Source organism: Notolepis coatsorum (assembly GCF_963971535.1).
Source record: "Notolepis coatsorum genome assembly, chromosome: 7".
Taxonomy (NCBI): Eukaryota; Metazoa; Chordata; class Actinopteri; order Aulopiformes; family Paralepididae; genus Notolepis; species Notolepis coatsorum.
In genome coordinates this window covers 4653190-4670600 of record NC_140171.1, presented here as the reverse complement: position 1 = coordinate 4670600, position 17411 = coordinate 4653190, and the positions used below count along the sequence as shown (strand labels likewise).

At 47.0% G+C, this 17411-nt stretch overlaps 1 protein-coding gene across 1 annotated transcript; it reads right to left on the bottom strand.

Annotated features, from left to right (window-relative positions):
* Positions 1-559: 559 nt before the first annotated feature.
* Positions 560-16177, bottom strand: tomm20b (translocase of outer mitochondrial membrane 20b). The gene is made up of 5 exons (XM_084318672.1): positions 15947-16177; positions 12047-12093; positions 9453-9534; positions 5136-5278; positions 560-2477 (listed from the first exon to the last, which is right to left on the bottom strand). The coding sequence occupies exons 1-5, from the start codon at positions 16068-16070 to the stop codon at positions 2433-2435; spliced, it is 441 nt and encodes a 146-aa protein (XP_084174798.1). The 5' UTR covers positions 16071-16177; the 3' UTR covers positions 560-2432.
* Positions 16178-17411: the final 1234 nt, after the last annotated feature.

Genomic DNA, 17411 nt, shown 5'->3' with positions numbered 1-17411 from the left:
TGGACAATATCGGTATATCAGATATCGGTAAAAAAGCCAATATGGAACATCCCTAATATATACGGGAATGGCGTCCCAACTTTCTACGTAGGCGTGTCGTCACCTCCAACATGGAGGGAAAATCATTTTGTGTGCAAACAAATCTGTGCTAGGCCCCTACGGAGTGTTGACGGTACTGCAGTGTCCAGGGCCCCTACGGAGTGTTGACGGTACTGCAGTGTCCAGGGCCCCTACGGAGTGTTGACGGTACTGCAGTGTCCAGGGCCCCTACAGAGTGTTGACGGTACTGCAGTGTCCAGGGCCCCTACGGAGTGTTGACGGTACTGCAGTGTCCAGGGCCCCTACGGAGTGTTGACGGTACTGCAGTGTCCAGGGCTGGACTTGGGACGAGTCTAAACGGACAGTGGTGGTGGTGATGCCCTCTCTCTTTAACGTCCACCTTCTGTCCGTTTGTGACGGATCAGTTTGAAATTGCTAATTTTTTTTTCTCAACTCGAATGTAAACACCTTTTGGAAATAAACCAATAAAAACACACACTTGAAGATTTCATTTGTCTCGTTTTATTCATTTTTTTTTAAAGAGGGGCAACCTCTTCAAAACGAACGGAACATTCCATCACATAAAAAAAAAAAAAAAAGGTTTCCAAGTAGAGACCGATGACGATAAATACTTAAGTGTTTTGAGTCGTGCGTTTCCTCCGTTCTCCTCGCCCCACCGGCGCGCGGCCCCGTGCGATACGTCCATACATCTCCCCGTGGGACGATGGAAAGACCGAAAGTGTCTTCCCTTTGTATTAGTTCACAAAACTTATCAAAAAGCAGTCATGACTCGTGTGGTTATTTTGTAAACACAATCTTTTCATTGAATTTACAGAAAGGTTACTATATCATGATGCATATCGCGATAGGATGTCGCCCATGTCACGATAGGATACCACACATATCGTGATATATTACACATCGCGATAGGATACTACCCACATTGTGATACATTACACATATCGCGATAGGATACCACACATCGCGATGTAGTGCACATATCGCGATAGGATACCACATATCGCGATGTAGTACACATATCGCGATAGGATACTACCCATATCGTGATAGAAGATTGTGTCCATATCGCACAGCCCTACCTCCCGCTATTGACACCGCGATACAACGCAATTAGAGGGTACGAAAGACGTCAATGCAGATTATATAAACCCATTACAAGAAGGGGGGTGCGCACACCGCTTGCGGGGCAGTTTCGTGAATATTTGAACACGCACCTGGATGGCTTTGTGGAGCCTTACGCATGCAAACGAGACCGGTTCGAAATACTAGAATGTAAGCCCTAGTCACATGCGAGTAACGTCACGAGTTTGAGGATTCTCTCCCGATTTCTATAGCTTGTGTTGAAATGTTCACAAATATTTACTGAACTATCCCGGGGCGACAGGAATAACCTACTGGGATTCTTGGGTGGCATTCCCCTTTTAACCAGTACTACTAGCATGATATTAATGTGAATACAGTCCTCCTCCGACAATACAGTTAACGCGACGCTGCGTATGTCCCCTGGTTTCGCTACAAAAAAGGGGAAGACTGAGTAAGCCTTTCAAATGAGATAGCGGTCCAATTTGTTTTGCAGTTGGCGTAGCTTCGCTGCTTATTTAAAACACAATAACGACACAGGATCATCAGCGTAAGGTGGGACTGAACGACACAGGGTCATCAGCGTAACGTGGGACTGAACGACACAGGATCATCAGCGTAACGTGGGACTGAACGACACAGGGTCATCAGCGTAACGTGGGACTGAACGACACAGGATCATCAGCGTAACGTGGGACTGAACGACACAGGGTCATCAGCGTAACGTGGGACTGAACGACACAGGGTCATCAGCGTAACGTGGGACTGAACGACACAGGGTCATCAGCGTAACGTGGGACTGAACGACACAGGGTCATCAGCGTAAGGTGGGACTGAACGACACAGGGTCATCAGCGTAACGTGGGACTGAACGACACAGGGTCATCAGCGTAACGTGGGACTGAACGACACAGGGTCATCAGCGTAACGTGGGACTGAACGACACAGGGTCATCAGCGTAACGTGGGACTGAACGACACAGGATCATCAGCGTAACGTGGGACTGAACGACACAGGGTCATCAGCGTAACGTGGGACTGAACGGCCTCTTTTCGTTGTCGTTGGTTGGTTTTACATACAATATATTCCAATACCCTTAAAGGGGGTAACATGAGTAAAAAAAAAAGAAAAAGACTAATTTGATAGATGAAGCAGGAATAATAATAATAAAAAATAAAAGATCCCCTAGGAAGTATCAGGCCTGGTGGTGGAGGATGAACCGGCGTCAGACCAGAATGGCAGAATGTCCACATGAGGGGCGGGGGGGGGGGGGGTTGATTATCTTCCTCTCCTTATTCTATATCATCCTCACTCAAGCTCTGTGCACTCACCATACGCTGTGGGGGGGGGGGGGGGGGGGAAGAAAGGAGACAGAACAATCCACTTAGCAACAAGTTAAAGTTTGAGACCTTTTAAGACAACTTAAAGAGCATAATAAAACGCATAGCAAATTTACAATTGAGTCATTTAGCCGACGCCTTTATCCAAAGAGACTTACCGATTGTGACCATGTCACCTGGAGGGGTACATCTAGCTAGGAGGTTAGCCGATTGAGGACAGAGGGGTCAGCAGTAGGGTTGGGCACCGAGAATCGGTTCCTAACCTCCGGTTCCGGAACCGTTAAGAAGATGTTTGCATTTCGATTCAAAAATGTTTTTTTTTTTTCTTAAATTTTTTTTTTATTTTAATAAATGACTTTTTTATTAATACCCTAGTTCCAGTACAGCAACCAAATGAAACTGTATCAAGTCAACTGACAATGTGAATAGTATGAAACAAATTTAAGGATTTTTCAAATAAATGTTTTCTCCTGCGAAATAAGCGGTGACCTGTTTTGACCTGCACCTCAAAGAATCGGAATCGAGAATAGTTTAGAACAGGAATCTAAAATGGAGAATCGGAATCGGACTCGTTCAAATCCAAACGATGCCCGACCCTAGTCAGCGGTAGTTAGGTAGGTTAAGTAGGAGGTTAGCTACCTGGCTGATTGAGGACAGCAGTAGTTAGGTAGGTTAAGTAGGAGGTTAGCTACCTGGCTGATTGAGGACAGCAGTAGTTAGGTAGGTTAAGTAGGAGGTTAGCTACCTGGCTGATTGAGGACAGCAGTAGTTAGGTAGGTTAAGTAGGAGGTTAGCTACCTGGCTGATTGAGGACAGCAGTAGTTAGGTAGGTTAAGTAGGAGGTTAGCTACCTGGCTGATTGAGGACAGCGGTAGTTAGGTAGGTTAAGTAGGAGGTTAGCTACCTGGCTGATTGAGGACAGCGGTAGTTAGGTAGGTTAAGTAGGAGGTTAGCTACCTGGCTGATTGAGGACAGCAGTAGTTAGGTAGGTTAAGTAGGAGGTTAGCTACCTGGCTGATTGAGGACAGCAGTAGTTAGGTAGGTTAAGTAGGAGGTTAGCTACCTGGCTGATTGAGGACAGCAGTAGTTAGGTAGGTTAAGTAGGAGGTTAGCTACCTGGCTGATTGAGGACAGCAGTAGTTAGGTAGGTTAAGTAGGAGGTTAGCTACCTGGCTGATTGAGGACAGCGGTAGTTAGGTAGGTTAAGTAGGAGGTTAGCTACCTGGCTGATTGAGGACAGCGGTAGTTAGGTAGGTTAAGTAGGAGGTTAGCTACCTGGCTGATTGAGGACAGCAGTAGTTAGGTAGGTTAAGTAGGAGGTTAGCTACCTGGCTGATTGAGGACAGCAGTAGTTAGGTAGGTTAAGTAGGAGGTTAGCTACCTGGCTGATTGAGGACAGCAGTAGTTAGGTAGGTTAAGTAGGAGGTTAGCTACCTGGCTGATTGAGGACAGCAGTAGTTAGGTAGGTTAAGTAGGAGGTTAGCTACCTGGCTGATTGAGGACAGCAGTAGTTAGGTAGGTTAAGTAGGAGGTTAGCTACCTGGCTGATTGAGGACAGCAGTAGTTAGGTAGGTTAAGTAGGAGGTTAGCTACCTGGCTGATTGAGGACAGCAGTAGTTAGGTAGGTTAAGTAGGAGGGTTAGCTACCTGGCTGATTGAGGACAGCAGTAGTTACCGGTAGGTAGGTTAAGTAGGAGGTTAGCTACCTGGCTGATTGAGGACAGCAGTAGTTATTAAAAGGTCCCGTGTCTTGCTATTCCTTTCACTATTTGGGCAATGTTACACAATTCCTGTGAGTCTATGGAACATATCTGTATTTTTTTATTTTTTTTTTTAAAACATCGTTTTGTATTTCTAATCAATGTACTCTAAAGCAGCATTTTTTCACTTCAAGATTTCAAGCTGTTTTGGGCTGGGCTCCGCCCCTTCCTCACAAAGCGCTTTGAGTGACAGTCACCCACAGTCTGCACTGGCAGACAGAGAGAGACATGGAGAGATAGACAGGGAGACTAATTAATTTTGCCGCGGGGTGGGGCGGGGCATAATCCCACGGGACAATGCATTGGTAACTTGTTTCAAATGAGAATATATATTGACGTGACTTGTTGATTGTGGGGGCGGTGACTACAACCAGGGGCTGAGATAATATGCAGATCAGTGGGCCTTATTCACATCAGCAAAACAGTCAAATCAGAATCAGCAGGCTTAGTTCAGTCGGGGGAGGATCTCGTGAACTCGAGACTGGACTGATGAGCCCAAAATGAAAATGTAGAGACACACAGACGCACATTGCTAGAAAACAATGCTTAAAACACTGGAAAAGGCAATTTATAAGACACCGGACCTTTAACCCTTTCACTGCCACACGACAGAACTAGAAGGTTAAAACCCTTTACTATCACACGACCGACGGCGATGCTCCATCATTAGCGTCATTAGCCCTTTACTATCACACGACCGACGGCGATGCTCCATCATTAGCGTCATTAGCTCCGCATCCGCATCCGCGGAGCTAATGACGCTAACGATGGAGCATCGCCGTCGGTCGTGTGATAGTAAAGGGGCTAACCTTCTGTAATTGTCACAGTGAAAGGGCTAACCTTCTGTAATTGTCCCAGCGAAGGGGTTCTAAGTGGGAGGTCAGAGGTCAGCTACCTGGCTGATGGAGGGCAGCTTGGTCAGCAGCATCTGGAAGACGGGCGGCGGCAGCGTCTGCTGCAGCACCTGGAGCAGCTGCTGGGGCTGACCGCACACCGCGATGGCGTTGGTCAGGCGGTCCACGCCGTTCTCATAGTCTCCTGGGGGGAGGGGGGGGACGCGCACACAGGTAAACAAGAGGGGTGCGTTTTTACACGTGACACAGGAAACAAGAGGGGTGCGTTTTAACACGTGACACAGGAAACAAGAAGGGTGCTTTTTTTTTTATCTTTTCCCCCTCCTGTCTCCTACTGTCTCCCTCTCAGCCTTCCTACTGTCTCAATAACAACCCTTCTCTCCTGTGTCTCCTCTACTCTGTCTCCCTCTCAGCCTTCCTACTGTATCAATAAAGAACCTTCTCTCCTGTGTCTCCCCTACTCTGTCTCCCTCTCAGCCTTCCTACTGTCTCAATAAAGAACCTTCTCTCCTGTGTCTCCTCTACTCTGTCTCCCTCTCAGCCTTCCTACTGTATCAATAAAGAACCTTCTCTCCTGTGTCTCCTCTACTCTGTCTCACTCTCAGCCTTCCTACTGTCTCAATAAAGAACCTTCTCTCCTGTGTCTCCTCTACTCTGTCTCCCTCTCAGCCTTCCTACTGTCTCAATAAAGAACCTTCTCTCCTGTGTCTCCCCTACTCTGTCTCCCTCTCAGCCTTCCTACTGTCTCAATAAAGAACCTTCTCTCCTGTGTCTCCTCTACTCTGTCTCCCTCTCAGCCTTCCTACCGTCTCAATAAAGAACCTCGTCTCCGACTGTCTCCCTCTCAGCCTTCCTACCGTCTCAATAAAGAACCTTGTCTCCTACTGTCTCCCTCTCAGCCTTCCTACTGTCTCAATAAAGAACCTTGTCTCCGACTGTCTCCCTCTCAGCCTTCCTACTGTCTCAATAAAGAACTCGTCTCCGACTGTCTCCCTCTCAGCCTTCCTACCGTCTCAATAAAGAACTTGTCTCCGACTGTCTCCCTCTCAGCCTTCCTACCGTCTCAATAAAGAACCTTGTCTCCTACTGTCTCCCTCTCAGCCTTCCTACTGTCTCAATAAAGAACTTGTCTCCGACTGTCTCCCTCTCAGCCTCCCTACTGTCTCAATAAAGAACCTTATCTCCTGTGTCTCCTCTACTCTGTCTCCCTCTCAGCCTTCCTACTGTCTCAATAAAGAACCTCGTCTCCGACTGTCTCCCTCTCAGCCTTCCTACTGTCTCAATAAAGAACCTTGTCTCCTACTGTCTCCCTCTCAGCCTTCCTACTGTCTCAATAAAGAACCTTCTCTATTGGGGCAGCTGGGTAGCGTAGCAGTTAGTCAATCATCCCTACGAACACAATTGTCAGTGACGAATCACGATCTCTGCCAAAAGGCTCGGAGTTGCACAGCGAGTGGTCGCCAAGGTAACTCGGGAACCACTGGATGGCACATTGCGTACAAGCTGGTCCAAGTGAGTTTTTAACACCATATTGTCTCTTTTTTTTTTTTTATTGATCTTTTTCCCCCTCCATTTTCCTCCGATTTTCTCCCATCCCAATGTTAGTCGTTATGCCAATTCCCAATCCCCCTTCCTGGTCGCTGCGCACTTACCCCCCACAGTCGGTCTGGGAGAGTGGAGGCTACCACGTGCTTCCTCCGACACACATCTTGCCAATCAACCGCTTCTTTTCACCTGGCAGCGCGGACTCTCACTGAGAGGGCGTAGCGTGTGGGAGGATCACACTATCCCACTCAGGTCCCATCCGCGCTTAGCAGGCGCCCCGACCGAACTGTAGGAGTCGCTGTTTACAACGACCCGGACCCACCCCGCCAGCTTCTCCCACCCTCTAATACTGCCAATTGTATTAGTGTGAATGGCCAGCCAAGCTGGTGACAGCCCCGGAGCTGTGATTCGAACAGACCATATTGTCCTTTTTGACCGAATTAACTATTCCGAGTCGTCAGTCATTTACCAGGTGACAGTAAGTATGACTTAAGATGTGATTCTTAAGATACGGATGACTCCGGGCGGCTACGTGGCGTAGTGGGCAAGGCGCTCGCCACGAATGCTGGAGACGCTGGGCTCGCCTGTTCGAGCCCAGCGCTCCACATTGCTTTCAGTTTAGCTGGTCGTCCGTACTAATACACATTGGCCGTATTAGGGGGTGGGAAACTGATGGGTGGGGATCGGGCGTTGTGGACAGCGACTCCTACAGGTCGGTTGGTGCGCCTGCGCAGTAGAATCAGGAAGTGTCGGGGGCAGCATGAGCCTCCCACACGTTACTCCTCGCCACTGAGAGATCGAGCTGCGCAGGTGAAAAGATGCGACTGCTGTTACCTCAAGTACCGGAGGGGACTTGTGCTATGTATGACTTAGTCCACATTGCAGCCGGCTTGTGGGAGGCAAGAAACAGCGTTCGTGACAGGGGAGGGTTGAATTGGATGATACGAAATTGGGATGGGAGAAAATATAGAAAATGGGAGAAAAAGTGGATAAAAAAAAAAAAGATACGGATGACTCCCCGTTAAAAAGAGATGGGGGGGGGGCAGTGGAGTGGGGCGCACTGCATACTGCCTCGCAGACATACGTGGCCGACCCGGGCTCGCCTCCCGCTCCCGGACGGACCTTGGCGCATGTCCTCCCCCACATCTCCTCCCGCCGTTCTCCCTCTCCTCTGTCGGTCATGTCCTCCCCCACATCCTCTCCTCCCGTTCTCCCTCTCCTCTGTCGGTCATGTCCTCCCCCACATCCTCTCCTCCCGTTCTCCCTCTCCTCTGTCGGTCATGTCCTCCCCCACATCCTCTCCTCCCGTTCTCCCTCTCCTCTGTCGGTCATGTCCTCCCCCACATCCTCTCCCATTCTCCCTCTCCTCTGTCGGCCATGTCCTCCCCCACATCCTCTCCCGTTCTCCCTCTCCTCTGTCGGTCATGTCCTCCCCCACTTCTCCTCCCGCCGTTCTCCCTCTCCTCCGTCGGTCATGTCCTCCCCCACTTCTCCTCCCACTGTTCTCCCTCTCCTCTGTCGGTCATGTCCTCCCCCACATCTTCTCCCGTTCTCCCTCTCCTCTGTCGGTCATGTCCTCCCCCACTTCTCCTCCCGCCGTTCTCCCTCTCCTCCGTCGGTCATGTCCTCCCCCACTTCTCCTCCCACTGTTCTCCCTCTCCTCTGTCGGTCATGTCCTCCCCCACATCTACTCCCGTTCTCCCTCTCCTCTGTCGGTCATGTCCTCCCCCACATCTTCTCCTGTTCTCCCTCTCCTCTGTCGGTCATGTCCTCCCCCACATCTTCTCTCCCGTTCTCCCTCTCGTCTGTCAGTCATGTCCTCCCCCACTTCTCCTCCCGCCATTCTCCCTCTCCTCTGTCGGTCATGTCCTCCCCACATCGTCTCCCGTTCTCCCTCTCCTCTGTCGGTCATGTCCTCCCCCACATCTTCTCTCCCGTTCTCCCTCTCCTCTGTCGGTCATGTCCTCCCCCACATCTCCTCCCGTTCTCCCTCTCCTCTGTCGGTCATGTCCTCCCCCCCACATCTTCTCCCGTTCTCCCTCTCCTCTGTCGGTCATGTCCTCCCCCACATCTTCTCTCCCGTTCTCCCTCTCCTCTGTCGGTCATGTCCTCCCCCACATCGTCTCCCGTTCTCCCTCTCCTCTGTCGGTCATGTCCTCCCCCACATCTTCTCCCGTTCTCCCTCTCCTCTGTCGGTCATGTCCTCCCCCACATCTTCTCCCGTTCTCCCTCTCCTCTGTCGGTCATGTCCTCCCCCACATCCTCTCCCGTTCTCCCTCTCCTCTGTCGGTCATGTCCTCCCCCACATCTTCTCCCGTTCTCCCTCTCCTCTGTCGGTCATGTCCTCCCCCACCTCTCCTCCCGTTCTCCCTCTCCTCTGTCGGTCCTGTCCTCCCCCACATCTTCTCCCGTTCTCCCTCTCCTCTGTCGGTCATGTCCTCCCCCACATCTTCTCCCGTTCTCCCTCTCCTCCGTCGGTCATGTCCTCCCCCACATCCTCTCTCGTTCTCCCTCTCCTCCGTCGGTCATGTCCTCCCCCACATCCTCTCTCGTTCTCCCTCTCCTCCGTCGGTCATGTCCTCCCCCACATCCTCTCTCGTTCTCCCTCTCCTCTGTCGGTCATGTCCTCCCCCACATCCTCTCCCGTTCTCCCTCTCCTCTGTCGGTCATGTCCTCCCCCACATCTCCTCCCGCCGTTCTCCCTCTCCTCTGTCGGTCATGTCTGACCAGTAAAGCTGTAAAAACGCTAAAAAAAAAAAAAAAAAAAAAAGATAAACTTTATCAGGACGCCGGTGGATGTGTGTGTTTTTTACCCTGAGCCAACAGTTCCTCTCCCAGCTGGATCTCTTCCAGGAAGAACTTCTGCACCGCCTCGGCATCCTTCAGGTCGGGGAGCTGGAGGAACAACCACAACAACACACTTTAGTTCAGAGCAGGAAGCAGGACAAACAACCACAACAACACACTTTTACTTTTACTCAACATGTTCACTCAAACTGGGTTCAGCACTAGAGGCGATCAATCAAGTTTCAATTTAAATTACGATGGTGTCCTTCCCACAATCATGAAAACAAGATAATGGAGATGCCCATGCGTGCCACGTTGTTCTCATTTTGTTGCGTCGTGTAAATGCACACAGTGCGCCCTTCCTTCGCAGCGGTGCACTTCCCGCACCCGAGTTAGTAGTTTCAGCTCATGTTGAGAGAGGGAGGAGAGAGCGCCACAGTGCGTTTATCCAGTTATTAGCTTTAAATACACAAGTCACAACAGGTAAATAAATAAGACAGTTTTGAGTTATTGGGAAAGTGTATTTCGTTATTTTTGACGGTAGGCTAAGGATCCATTATCCAGTATCCACTTCCAGGTCATTGTGTAAGCTAGCTGGCGCATTCCGGGTCTCTCTCTCTCTCTCTCTCTCTCTCTCTCTCTCAAATCTCAGCAAATGAGCCAATTTCCCCAAAAGTTGGCACGTTGTTTAATGGGGTTGGGATGCTCTGATCAATATATTATAAACGGTGATCAATAGATATCAGATCAAATCAATCCCAGCAGTTAGGACATCCCCGGTGTCATTTCAACAGGGCCACTCATATAAACGTTGTATAAACGTTAATGTTGTTATTAGCCGTTTTAAGAGTACTTACTTACCGCCGTCAAGCGAATAAATTTTTTTTTCTTTTCGTACTATAAGTAAAAGTATATTCTATATTGTATTATACTAAATTATGTTATATCTAGTCAAATTAATGGCAGAACAAATGTAAATGTAAGGGGGTAGGGATCAATAAGCTTAGCTTCCCTCTACTCCTTTTTTGGACATGTCTGCTAACTAAATACATTGCTCTTGACTTTTTGTAAATAAATGTTTTAAAAAGATTTTTAATTTTTTTTTTATAAAATTTCTTTTTTGTTATGGTTGTTCTGTTTGACGGAGCTAGATACCGTGATTTGTTTGGAGGAATATGGAGAATACATGTTCAAAAATAAACTTTTTCATTCATTCATAGCTGTTTTAAGAGTACATTTGTAAGACAATATTATTGGCTGTATGTCTTTGCGATGTGTAGTTAGTTCATTGTGAGGAAAAAACTGTGAAAAAAAGGTTTAGTGCGAGTGTTAGTCAGAAACGGTTTTTCTTTTCCATCAGTACATTTCCGTTTTATACCGTTTTGAAAAACTGAAGTTTTTGAAAATGTCAAAAAAAAAAGATTCTGTGATAATAGCTCTTTAGTGGAATACACACAACACGTTGTCACTTTTCGGCCTATTTATGAATCGTTTTCACAACAATTGAATCGTTTTCACACACACAGACACGTTGAGATATGTGAAAAATACATCTGATTACCCCAAGACTGGTAACATAGATTCCTTACCTCACATCAGATGTTCAGCAAAAAGATTATTCCAATTCCTGATCGCCATTCCAAATATCAATCGCGTTTATTGATCCAACGTTAGGTACTTGAAACACATATTCCACGCTGTTCTGAGGGTCCCCAATGAATCCGATCGGCTCGGGTTACATGCCTGAGAAGTAAAATGTGGAATCCGGAGTTTTTTTCCCTCATACATTTTCATTGAGTCCAATCCAATGGGTGCATTACCATCCGGGAGACGATAGGGGGCGGTATTTTCCCTGTTCGAGCTCATAGACAGTCCCAATGGTAACGTGAGGCTTAAGATTGATGAAAAATTAATGGATATCGCTAATAAAAGCAATAGCGATTAAATAACGAGACTTCATCATTGGCACTCAAAGTGTTAACAGCGCAGAGACACACCAGCCGCGGTCGCATGCACTCGCGGGTTCCGTGCGAGAACAGCGCGCGTAGCCGGGCACACCGAGTCCCGACTTCAGAGCGGGTGAAAGTGCACGGAGGAGGAAGAGGCACATTTACATTGGAACAGCTGCCTAGTCTATATGGGAAGTCAGTCCCCGTTTGAAGATTGTTTAAAGATTTCCAGTTCCAGTGTTCTATTGTCCATTTTGCATGTATAACCCCAGTTATTATATAATTAATTAGAATGTTAGAATTCATTTTAGAATGATGAAATCAGTGTGACTGTACTCCTGAAAAAGTATAGTAATATGGTTTATTTGTATTGGGAAAGATACAGACACATTAGCCGGTTGAACAACATCTATATGTGTGTGTGGTAATAATGCAGATATCGAGTGTATTTCTGTGAAAAGCTGTCAGACGCACGCCTCTGAACTCAACCAAAAGTGATTAAATTCGCTTCCCGCCCGCCCGCGAGTCCCCCGCGCGCAGCCGGTGCGAACAGTGACGCCTGTTAACATGGGAGCGAACGTGAAACTCTGATCGCCCGCTCGCCTCACGTCCCGCGCCCGGTGGGTTTTATGGGTAAGACGACCTTGGAGGAGGTCATCATCACTGCTTACCTTCGACATCCCCGCCTTATCTTTAGCTGCCTTCTGCTTTCTCCTCCCTGGGGGGCAAGAACACACAACATTACCCGTTAACAACAATGACTTTAATGAGGGGGGGGGGGGGGGGGGGGCGACGGTGGCTCAGGAGGTCGAGCGGTCGTCTGGTAGTCGGAAGGTTCCCGGTTCGATTCCCGCTCCTCCCGAGGGGCAGCGTGTCGATGTGTCCTTGAGCGAGACACTTTTAACCCCTAAGTGCTCCCAGTGAGCAGGTCGGCACCTTGCGTGGTCGCTCGCCTCCGCCGCCCGTCGGTGAGTGAACGGGTGAATGTGAGGAACAGAAATTGTAAAGCGCTGTGGATAAATATAAATGCACCATTTAATGACAAGATTGCATGAGCTACATATAAAGTGATGCAGGCCAGATACCTTGCATCACCCAGGACGCCCCTACCCTCACGACGCCACTGATAACTATGGTCGACTACCCATATGACTCTGTATGATTGATGGCATGTACAATAGTGCTGCCTATACCCGTATGCATTTATATTGATCACATATAGATATATCCATATCTGAATACACCTGCATATATTCCTTCTATACACCTATATGACTCTGTATGATAGCATGTACAATAATACTGTATATTTATTCTTACCGTATATATATATATATATATTTATCCACCTCCCTGCATATAATCCTTTTTACATATCTATCAATACTATTATCTATATCTGTACATATAGTACGACTTATTTACTACCACCTGTGACTGTACATATTAATACTACAACTCTGTACATACATCTGATTAGCACTATTACTACTCAGTAGTACTGATTTATATATTTTATACCCAGTTTAAATCACCTGTACACTGTGTATATTACTACTACTGCACATTTGCATTCTGGTTGGACGGACGCCAAACCCTAGTTTCGTTCATTGTACTGTAGTTGTGCCGCATGATGACGATGACAAATACATTTAAATCTCCTCTAATCTCGTCTAATCGAGAGGCGTAGCGTTACCGCCGTTACTGTACACCAGGTGCATGTCACAGCAGCGGCTACATGTAGCTTATTATTACAACAAGCTAAAATCAGTTCCAGGCTCCCATCATGCCTCCTTATTAATCAGGAACAATTAAAGCAAACGAGGTCGCCTTTCTCTCGGGCATCCTGCACTGCGTTTCCCCTCACAACAACAACAACAACAACAACAACAACAACAGCAGTGTGTATGTATATTTCTTCTCCCACCCCCTGCTCCTAATGTACAGTCTCCTCCCCATCATATGAATGAATGAATGAATGAATGAATAAAAACGTTATTTAACAGATTGCAGAATGGGTACAATACAGTACGGCTCAATACACACAATTGTTAACACTTTGAGAGCCACTCACGGCTAATCTAGTGTTTACGATAGTTACGTTGAAAGCCACTCACGAGATTTCTCGGAATTATTATTATTGTTTTTTTTTAGCGATCTGAAATCATATTGCATCACGCGAGCCTACCCTAGCCTACCCAAGGGCCGCCGGCGATCAGATGTGGAAAAAAGCGCCCCCTATCGTCTCCCAGATGGTCAATTACCCTTTTGGAATGGACTCAATGAAAATGGATGGGGGAAAAAAAATATTCCAGTCCACATTTCACTTCTCACCCATGCAGCCGGAGTACCAGAGTTAATTCAGGGGGCTCTGAGCCCCGCGGATCATGAGTTCTATTGTATACACGTTAGATCTATACACTTATTGATTTTTTCTAATGGTGATCAGGAATTGAAATATACCAGTTGGATACCATCTGATGTCAGGTAAGGAATCTATGTTATCAGTGTTAGGATAATCAGACTCGTTTTCATGAAGATATAAGCTTTTTTGTGATATGTGCTCCAGCTGTTTCACTGTAAAATCCATGAGGAAATGAAAGCAGCTATTATCAGCGTGCGCCTCGAACGTGCGCGTATACTATTGATCATCTAGCGTTTATTTGAAAACGATTCATAAATAGGCCGACAAATATCAACGTTCTGGAATATTCCAGTAAAAGGCGATTATCACAGAATGGTCTGTTTTTCACCTCAAAACGGGCGCTTTTCAAAATGCTCTCAAACGGAAATGAAGCGATAAAAAACCAATCTGCCTTGACAACACTGACTGGAAAATGATTCTTTGATAAGCGATGGGCAGATTAGACACATAGCCATAATTTAGAACATAGATTAGGCGATATTAACGTTAACATTGCCGCCGATGGTGGCATTCAAGCACTAAGTCGTGCGCCCCCTGGAGGCACTGAAAGTGTTAAGGGGATGCAGACCAGAGAAAGACTTTCGTCTTGTTTACATCAGGGTCCCCCATTTTCAATTCATAGTGATATTTATGACATACACAACATATACATGACATTTATGGCATAGGGACATACATGACATACAGGTATATAGTACTGTTACATTTGTGACATATATGATATGCAAATATTCAGTACTGTTACCCATAGATCCTAACAGATCATATGATGGGGAGGAGACTGTACATTAGGAGGGGTGATAATATATATGTTAGGATCTAGGGGTAACAGTACTGTATATTTGCATATCGTATATGTCACAAATGTAACAGCACTATATACCTGTATGTCCCTATGTCATAAATGTCATGTATGTTGTGTCATAAATGTCACTATGGGGGACCCTGATGTAAACAAGACGAACGTCTTTCTCTGCTCTGCATCCCCTTAACAATTGTGTGTATTGAGAGCCGTACTTGATTGATTGATTGAAAACTTTATTAACAGATTGCAGAATGGTAGCCCCTTTCGTGACTTTCGGTTTGCAAGCCTGTGGCTTTTGTGACCGGAGTCACTTGCCCACCCGCCCCGATCACCCAGTAGCGAAACGACCAAGCGTCGTCAAGGGGCTCGCGGTGTGTCAAGAATACATCAGATCTGAATTTCAAAGATACCCAGCGTACAATATGGGTCTAACACAGCTTCACGATGGGGTCTGGAAGCTCGGAGTTGCTAATAAACAGTTTAAAACATTGTTACTCGACGAGTGGTATTTACAGATCTCCGCCGTTGGTGTCACAGCGCATGCGCACCATGCCGCGTTCACGTTACTGGGAAGAAGCGGAAGAACCAGAGGACATCTCGTTGCTACAACTAGGAAGCCTTCACGCTTTGACTCTATATATATCTATGGATGAAACGCCCACATCCATACTTCCGCAATTCGTGACGCGAAGTGGGAGATATGGGGTCTATAAAAGAATCCCATATGTCCTAGTAGGAATTACCACTAGGAGGCTGACGTGAATGGTTTTTCCCAGTCGGAAACTGGTTCTTCCGCTTCTTCCCAGTAACGTGAACGCGGCATGGTGCGCATGCGCTGTGACACCAACGGCGGAGATGGACGTTCGGTCTGTAAATACCACTCGTCGAGTAACAATGTTTTAAACTGTTTATTAGCAACTCCGAGCTTCCAGACCCCATCGTGAAGCTGTGTTAGACCCATATTGTACGCTGGGTATCTTTGAAATTCAGATCTGATGTATTCTTGACACACCGCGAGCCCCTTGACGACGCTTGGTCGTTTCGCTACTGGGTGATCGGGGCGGGTGGGCAAGTGACTCCGGTCACAAAAGCCACAGGCTTGCAAACCGAAAGTCACGAAAGGGGCTAGCAGAATGGGTACAGTACTACAGTACAGCTCAATACATACAATTGTTAAGGGGATGCAGACCAGAGAAAGACTTTCGTCTTGTTTACATCAGGGTCCCCCGTTTTCAATCCATCGTACTGTATTGTACCCATTCTGCAATCTGTTAAATAAAGTTTTCATTCCTTCATCACAGTAGCAGCAGGTGGAGGTCACACCACCACCGCAGCACTCACGGTCTCGCAGGGTGTTCCTGTAGTTGGGGTCACTCCGCCGCTTCCTGTCGAAATAGATGCAGTAACCGACGACCAGGACCCCGCAGAGCCCGGCGGCCATGGTGCTCGACCTACCGCCCATCATAACAACAAAGCCACAAACACACACACGGCTGTTTCGTCGATCAATGTGCTGTGATTATGATTAATAATCGTGAGAGAGATGTCACCGTCCTTCCTGCTCAGGGCTCCACCACCACGTGACGACGCGAAGGACCCCGTGTGAAGAAGGACCCACGTTTTTTTTGACGCGTTTTTTTTTCTTTTCGTAGCCGCATTTCTGGCAGACGCTCTCTGATTGGGCCACTGACTGACACTCTCTGATTGGCCACTGACAGACGCGTTTGCCCAATCGCGTGACGACGAGCTGTGTCTTCCGCGTCGAACAGCCTGCAAACTACCTGGCGTTCTTCTATCGCCATGCTCTTAAGACAAACTCTAACCTTAACCAACTTCGAAAGAGTGGAGTAGCAGTACTAGTGCCTAAGCTTAACCAGTGTAGAAACAGGCGTCGGCCAATCAGAGAGCGTCTTGCCAGAAATGCGGCTACGAAAAAAAAATAACGCCGTTTTTTGACAGCTTTGGTGTGTCGTCTCTCTCGTTCGCCTGATTGAAAATGGCCACGGTCAGGCCCGGGATGATCGCCTGCATACATATAAAATGCACCACATTGTTGCATTGATTGATTGACAATTTTATTAACAGATTGCAGAATGGGTTTTGATTGATTGATTGACAACTTTATTAACAGATTGCAGAATGGGACGTACAATACAGTACGGCTCAATACACACAATTGTTAAGGGGATGCAGACCAGAGAAAGACTTTCGTCTTGTTGCTATGATGAATTGAAAATGGGGGACCCTGATGTAAACAAGACGAAAGTCTTTCTCTGGTCTGCATCCCCTTAACAATTGTGTGTATTGAGCCGCACTGTATTGTACCCCCATTCTGCAATCTGTTAATAAAGTTTTCATTCAATTAAATCAATCAATTGTGTACATCAGGGTCCCCCATTTTCAATTCATCATGACATACAGATAGACAGTACTGCTACATCTATACATTTATGACATGCCAGATTTACAAATACAGTACTGTTTGTGATACAAAAAAAGCATGTGTATACTGATGTCTTCATACCTGTAGATACTGCATAGCATGTGTAGCAATTAGTTCGTATTTTCTGTGTACGGATGTTTGGAGGCTCAAAAAAATTAATGAAGCGTTTCGCAACACGTTTCCAGGACTGATTAATTAATGCCACATTAATTAACGAATACCTCCATGTACCCAGCTCGTGCTGTTGAATTGCGAACAGTCATTTACCTAGTATGGTTTTGTCAATAGTTCAATGTACAATTGTGTTTGTTTGTACAGTGTCTCCTCCCCCCCCCCCTCAATGTACAGTGTTACTTGTTTATA

What these genes read in the sequence shown, in the direction of transcription:
- tomm20b (XM_084318672.1), bottom strand. Translation starts at nt 16,070, where the DNA reads ATGATGGGCGGTAGGTCGAGCACCATGGCCGCCGGGCTCTGCGGGGTC. An exon ending in ATAAGGCGGGGATGTCGAAG is followed by an intron (nt 9,535 to 12,046) that starts GTAAGCAGTGAT and finishes TTGTTCCTCCAG; the next exon opens with CTCCCCGACCTGAAGGATGC. An exon ending in AGCTGCCCTCCATCAGCCAG is followed by an intron (nt 2,478 to 5,135) that starts GTAGCTGACCTC and finishes CCCCCCCCACAG; the next exon opens with CGTATGGTGAGTGCACAGAG.